At 37.3% G+C, this 7,454-nt stretch overlaps 1 protein-coding gene across 2 annotated transcripts; it reads right to left on the reverse strand.

Annotated features, from left to right (window-relative positions):
* Positions 1-101: 101 nt before the first annotated feature.
* sgk2b (serum/glucocorticoid regulated kinase 2b) lies at positions 102-4,866 on the reverse strand. 2 transcript variants are annotated; one of them, XM_077213397.1, is made up of 12 exons: positions 4,628-4,866; positions 4,216-4,264; positions 3,807-3,861; positions 3,509-3,549; positions 3,368-3,425; positions 3,197-3,280; positions 2,981-3,112; positions 1,775-1,887; positions 1,423-1,642; positions 1,182-1,337; positions 988-1,077; positions 102-721 (listed from the first exon to the last, which is right to left on the reverse strand). In XM_077213397.1, the coding sequence occupies exons 1-12, from the start codon at positions 4,692-4,694 to the stop codon at positions 572-574; spliced, it is 1,215 nt and encodes a 404-aa protein (XP_077069512.1). In that variant the 5' UTR covers positions 4,695-4,866; the 3' UTR covers positions 102-571. The 2 variants fall into 2 exon arrangements, with proteins under 2 accessions (XP_077069512.1, XP_077069517.1); XM_077213402.1 differs by having other exon boundaries at positions 1,775-1,869; positions 4,628-4,807.
* Positions 4,867-7,454: the final 2,588 nt, after the last annotated feature.

Raw genomic sequence — 7,454 nt, forward strand, 5'->3', positions numbered from 1 at the left:
TCAATTACAGTATAGCGCTCGAGTGCACAATTGTGAATTGTTTGTGATACCTTATTTTTTTAAAGCACGTTAACTAATAGGCTACAGACTTTCGTAAAACATTCAATAACCGCGCATTAGCTTAAATTTAATTGTTTCCATTCCAAAAACATAATTCAATTCCAGGCATTCTACTGATCAGACAATTTCATTACAAACACTTACGAATCCCATCTTAATACTGTACACAATTACACATTAACATTCAGGTTTAATATTCTTTCGGTCTCATAACTTTATATCTCTTTTATAATCAAGCATCTGATGCAACCTGTAGTCTCACTTCATCTCATTACAAAATAGTACAGTCAGAACACCATTAAACATTGTATTTCTTTATCAAATAGGGCTAAAAAATAATTAAATAAGATATGACTGTTAGGAAAACACAGTCACTTTTGATAGAAACTCTGTAGTCATGTTGCAAAATCGTTGGTCCAGCTAACATAAAAAATGAACTGTGTTTACTGAAGTTAAAAATAATTAGAAACATGTTCCGACAAAAAGTATTGGTCTGACAAAAAAAATTGTCTTAGTGTCTACGAGTCAGTGAGAAAATGTTTTCATTGGTGTAGGTGAAGCCAGGAAAGTTTGCTCCAGAATCCTCACATGCTCCTAGTGAGTGTGGAACAGGAAGTTCTGTAAACCCAGGGTCAATGTTCGTGAGGTCACCAGGGCCAGACTGAAATGTAAACAAATACAAATACATATCTATATGAAATAAGCTCATGTCCTGTAAGCACATAATTTACTCACTCACATTTATTTCTTCTGTGGAACACTAAAAATATATATTGAGAAGAATGGTTTTCTTTTTCTCTACAATGAAAATTTAGATTTTTTGTTCCACAGAAGAAGAAAAAGTCATACTGGTTTAAACAGTAAAAAAAAAAATGTTTAGGTGAACAATCCCATTAAAGACAAATGTGTCAATAAAAAAAAACTCACCAGTAAGGGAATGAAAGGTGGAGAAATTTTCTTTGTAACAAGGTCATCCCAATGAATAGATGAGAAGAATGGATGAGACTGCACCTCAGTCTAAAAGCCAAAAAAGGGGCAAAATTACATTTAGCAATATAAACCAATTACAGATTGTGTGATTGTTTGTGAATGTGTCTGTGTGTGTGTGCTTGTTGGATTACCAGGTCACGTTTGGCTCCTAGTCTCTTCGCCCTGTCCCTGTTTAGCAGTCTCTTCAGCAGATCTCGGCCTGCACTAGACACTCCCGGTTTTAGAACCAGAGGCTGATAAATAATATTTCTGAGCATATCAAGACGATCTGCACTGTAGAAAGGTGGCTGGAATGAGAAAGAGTTTGTGTAAAGCACACCTGTTTACCTGTATTATTTATCTATGCGAGCATTCATTGGTGGGTTTGTTTACCAGGCCGTAGAGCATTTCATGGAGAACAGCGCCCAGACCCCACCAGTCCACAGTCCTGTCATACTCCTTCTGCAGGAGAACCTCAGGTGCTAGGTACTCCGGGGTTCCACAGAAGGTTCTGGTGGTGCCATGTCCACTCACACCCTCCTTGCACAGGCCAAAGTCGGTCAGAACCACATGACCCGCAGAATCCAGCAGAATGTTTTCTGGTTTCAGGTCCCTGTGAGCATGTGAGAAAGATGGATTACTGTAAATCTGCTGAAAGTTGGTGATCATTTTGTTCTTACTAAGCACAACTGAATGAGCTTATCAGGATTATACAGGCAGAGATATTTCAGAAGAGTGTTGTTACCTATAGACAATCTTCAGGGAGTGTAAGTATCCTAAAGCACAGGCAATCTCAGCAGCATAAAATTTGGCTCTGGGTTCTCCAAACACCCCCTCTCTCTGCAAATGGTAAAAAAGCTGCAAAAATGAACAATAGACATTCATTAACACAATAATCCATACAACATAGTATTATTTGGACTTTTGTATCATATAATTTATATTAATATTTGATAAATTGTTGTGTCTCTCAGAACAGTGATTCTCAACCTTTTTGTCTCGAAAGCCTCACGCTGTCCAACACAATATTCAAAGTATGAACAGGACTATAAAATAATAATATTAACTATATTGTATTATTAACACTGGGATACTGGGAATGCCAATATAGGTAAAATTAATTAACCTCAATTAATTTTGTGCATGTTCTTTAGTAAAAACAATAAATATGAAAGAAAAAAAAGAATTTCAGATCTTTTTAATTAAGTTTGATGTTTAAATATATGAATTATATTCATCTTAATTATATTCATAATAATATATTAATTATCCCTTGGAAATTTGCTGAGACCCTTATGGCTCCGACCTCCTGGTTAACAACCACTACTTAAAAAACTTCAATTTCAGTCAGACTAAAACAATAATTCATCTTTTCAAAATGTCCTTTAAATGCAGTTTTTCCTGAATTTGCTACAGTCTGGTTTTGCGAAGACGGACAAACAGATCTAAATTCAGAGACTGTAGGCTTCGTCCACTATTGGCCTCAGAGTTGTGTTGTTTCTTAGTAACTTTTTCGATTTGATATTCAATTACACATTGTATATTCAGACAGAGAGATAAGAACATATGCGAAAACCAGCCGTAGCTCAATTATAACTTTATTATAAGTATATTACAAACTACTATAACTATATTATAAAAAATATCTGATAATCTGACAATAATCCTGTTATTGGCCTCTGACTTGAACCTTTGATCTGGATTCATCTCTATAAACAAGTCCAGATTTAAAGCTGTGTGTAGTTGATTGTGACTATATACCTACTTAATAATATTTCAGGGACGAATATGTACTTAGAAGTAAGCTAAATCTGACAAAACATACTTTTGGAGTCCTGATTTGTATAAATGGTATAGAAATATAGTACATAAAGTTGTTTTAATTGTATAAAAGCCAACGTTTTCTGTTAGGGCTAGGGTGTGATTTAGGGGTAGATAGGGGTAAACATACCTCTCCTCCACATGCATAGTCCAGCACTAGATAGAGTCTGTCCTTAGTCTGAAAGCTGAAGTGGAGCTTCACCAGGAATGGATGATTAAGAGTCTTTAACAACACCCTGTGCTCACACATGACATTTCTTTCCTGTAAAAAACAACAACACAATTAATACATACAGACACGTTATGAACCAAATAATTATAGTAATATACTCATAGTCATACTCGCCTCTTTCCTTGTTAAAATAATGTGTTTCTGTAGGACTTTGACTGCGTAGTATCTGCCATTTTCCCTGTGTGTGGCCAAGAACACCTGAATAAAGACGTTCAAATCAGGTTTAAACAACATTTATACATTATAGAAAATACCAAGCAGAGTGGGTCTCTATAAACATTATACCTTGCCAAAGCTTCCCGTCCCGATAACCTTCAAGTAGTCAAAATCAGCAGCAGATACTCTAAAATCATATAGAAATAAATATTTATGTGTAATTGTATGTGTTTGTGTCCATATAGACTGATAGTTGAGCACCCCACTTACCGAGATTGTGGCTCTTCTGTTAAAGGATTACTGTAACAAACCTAGGAAAGAGATCGGGGAGAGAGTCAGCAGCTTACTCCAGTGACATATGAAACCATACCACAGATCGCTTCACTTCCTGTTACATCTATAGATTACTCAGGTCAACCAGTACAGCAACTCAAATCAGTGCAGCTGACTTGACGTTATGTTTCTGAAAGGATTAAAGACCTCTATTAATACTTTAAGTAAGATATTGCTAATCTGTATGTAGGTGCAGGACAAACAAGTGGACATGAGCTTGTTAAAGTTCACTTACAGCTGCTGCTCCGTCATCCTCAGAAAGACTACACTCAGGTCGCAAGAAATCCATCCTGGAATGAGAGATACCATATCAGAGAAATGCAGCTGTTTTTAACAAATGAAAATCTTTATTTCTAGCTATTTTCTTTTAAAATTGCCCCAAAGTTAACCAACACCTATGCAACAGTACTTGGCTACTGGTTTCACGTTGGAATTTTGCTATAAGTAGGTCATGGTCTTAAAGTTGCACTAGTGGTCAGTCTGAAACATGCAGTGCAACTTAAGTCATTCCTGATCTTTCAGCTGATCTTTGCAGAAATAATGAAATAATAAGTCAATCTTCTGAACTCTGCACTGAAATGCACTCAGAGCCATGTGCTGCTTCACTTTTAGCTCACGCAATGGAAAATGATGACTAGACTCACTGTCGATAGATTGGGTGGCTGGATCCAAGCTTCTTGTCCTTGATCAAAGCTGAGAAAATAAAATATTATTAGATTATTTTTATTTAGTGAAATATCTGCTGCATATAGTGGACAAAGAACAACCTTTGTAAGACTAAGCATAAACATATTTAGCATTATTTAAAGGCTTTAAACTGGTTTACATTTTAAAACAAGCTAATTTCCAAATATTGAATTTATAGATAGATAGATAGATAGATAGATAGATAGATAGATAGATAGATAGATAGATAGATAGATAGACAGACAGAGTAGGACATCTTTTGAAATATTTAATTTACTGTGACAAATAAGTTTTGCGTTATATCTTACGTATCTAATCCCAAATATGTCTCTTCTTATTAAAGTTTGAGGAAAAAGTATTTGAGCTTACCAGTAAAATACGAAACTATTCCCTTCATTTTTAAATAAGTGACGGGATTTTTATCCTTTTTCACCATGTTTTCGACGAGAGAGAAAGCCCTGGCTTGCAGCTGTGAGTTGTGAGTCCGCAGGTAGTCTGGTGTCTTACTGGTCAGTTCTGGTTGAGCGTTGCTTCATGTCATAAGGGGAACCGTCCGTGACCGGCTATTTTTTGCAGGACACGTGGTTCTTTCCAAAAGCTGTGACGCCACTGCGCCCGTTTTTGTCAGATGGAGTAGGCTAGGCTATAGCATAGCCCCAAGTTCAGCTCTCGTTTTCCCTTTTCAACATACGGCGTCTGATGATGATCCCCTTAATTCAATTGAACTCAAAAGAAATAAAATTGCCACAAAAGTTATAAGATTGTTAGAGGGCGCTAAATAAACGCGAAAGAAACGTTAGACTGAGGAATGAAAATACATTCACAAAAGTTTTGAGAAGAGAAAAACCGATTCGCACTGAAATGTATGCTTAGGCCTACTGACAGGACAGAATCGTTTTTTTTAAGTCTTCCAAATTCCTCTTTCACATTCTACTAACATACTTTGGTAATGTATTTAAATGAGTATATTTAATAGAGAATTTCATAAGTTTGCTTGTGGTTGGAGAGGGTTGGTTTCAACTCTTCTTGGACAGCTCCTCTGAATATCACCTTCCAATAAGGGGTATCCCTCATCAACCTGTCTTGCTCTTTAAAATGTAAGAGTTCTCTTATTGCCATGTTGGCATGTTAACACTCAGCCAACTTTACAGGTTACATAACAGAGATGCGTGCTTGTCGCAGCCAAATACACAAATGCAAACACACATGAGAGACATAAAAGCACATTCATTAGACATTGATGCTGGAAAAAATAGTCTTGGGAACATTCTGAACAGATAAAATGTATCTTAATATACGTGCAGATCAACAACAGATGAAGAAAAACATGCGTGTTTGTACTGGCAGAGGTACTAAATTGAAGAACGGTTTATGTATTACCGTACATGAAATACTAGATTAAGTGATAGATTCCTATATTAGATTAGTGCTAGATTTTAAAAAAAGGGTGTCAGGAGTGAAAATCAGAGAAATGATGAGTGACAATTATTTATTAAGGCTTTACCTTCCAAGAAATTCACTGATCTCTCTGATGTCATAGAGGGGTGGGGGTGTGGAGTATAGAGAAATCTATATTTGGCAAGCAGAAGGTTAAGGGACAGTCAGCCCTGATTAGTTTCTTAATCAGAGAGATGACACCAGGACACACATATACTCCCCACCCATGCACAGATGCACGTATCTTTGTCAAATTACCTCTTGGATTCCTCATTGGGAGAGACAATTAACAATCTATTGTAGAAACAAATTGTGAGTGATCTGGTGGCCATGCACCCACATTTCTCAGAACAATAAGATATCTCATTGTAGTTGTTGTGCATCCCAATTTAATTAAAGGGGCCATGTGTAGTTTTTAGCGGCCTCTAATGCCTCTAAGGCCTCTTTTAGCGGTTAATGTGTGTGATGTTTCAGATTGCAACCAATTTTTACAAGAGCGCTCGTGCGCGTGCTCAAACTCAAGAGTGAGCACTCATACTGGCCACACTGAGACTTTCAACAAACCAGAGAAAGCATCACAATAGGGATGAAACCCAACTCCGGGTCTGTTTTTATACCTAAATATATCTAAAACAAAGCGGAGGTCTCTCCATAATTCAAACGCTCTGCTGATGTTGATTCGTGTTTTCGTCCGGATTTGATCCGATTCACGTTTGGCCTGACGAGCTTCAGCAGATAAAACTTTTTTTTGTTTTTTATATTTATGTGGAGTTTGTGTTGGCGTCTGTGTTGTGCTGGAGTGCTGGAGTTAGAAGTCTTAGAAGTCGCCGAGCTCAAGTCAAAAGTCCGACCACCCCCCAAACCCCATGTTGGAGAAGTTGCCGCGCTCAAATCAAAAGTCCGCCTCCGTCTCCACTCCCAGACACCCCCCCCCCCCCCCACCACCCCCACACACACACACATTGGAGAAGTCGCCTAGCTCAAGTCAAAAGTCCGTGGCGGGGGGCCCAGCTAGATGGTTTGTACCCAGGGCCCAAAATTTGGTACTACACCCCTGGTTAACGTAGTGTGATTGCGTAGAGCTACGTCACACGTAGGCTCAATATTGGCCGACGCTGGTCATGTGTGTGATGCGTGTGACGTACAACAACAGAAGCTTACGCTATTACACTAGTGAACTGACTCGAGGCCCGAAAAGAAGGAAATGAATAGTTGAAATAAAGTCGTTATTTTTTTTTTTTTTTGCGAAACAAAAAAAATTTTCGTCGCTTGATAAACTTAAGATTGAGCCACTGTAGTCACTTGGACTATCTTAACGATGTCTTTAATAACTTTTCGGGGCTGGCAAGTTTCAATCCCTTAGAAGCCTATGGAGGAGTGATCCATCCCTCAGATTTAATCAAAAATATCTTAATTTGTGTTCCGAAGATGAACGAATGTCTTATGAGGCTGGAACAACATGAGGGTGAGTAATTACTGACAGAATTTTCATTTTTGGGTGAACTATCCCTTTAATATTTTAAATAAACCAATACTTTAATTTAACTTCTTGTGTTTGGGGATTTAAGACAAGCTGGATATTATCCTAACTTTAATAAGTTATTTACCATGATTTTAAGAAGAATCAGAATTTGACATTAAGAACAATCTTAAGAAAATAGATAACATCCTTAAGAAGTTTGTTTGGGAATACAAAATAATCCTAACAATTAATAATTTGTTTGTGAATGTTTAGCTGGGCGGACGACTTGTCTCCCAC

This window comes from Siphateles boraxobius, unplaced genomic scaffold, assembly GCF_051911475.1.
Source record: "Siphateles boraxobius isolate OS27281-9 unplaced genomic scaffold, OSU_SipBor_1 12, whole genome shotgun sequence".
Classification (NCBI taxonomy): domain Eukaryota; kingdom Metazoa; phylum Chordata; class Actinopteri; order Cypriniformes; family Leuciscidae; genus Siphateles; species Siphateles boraxobius.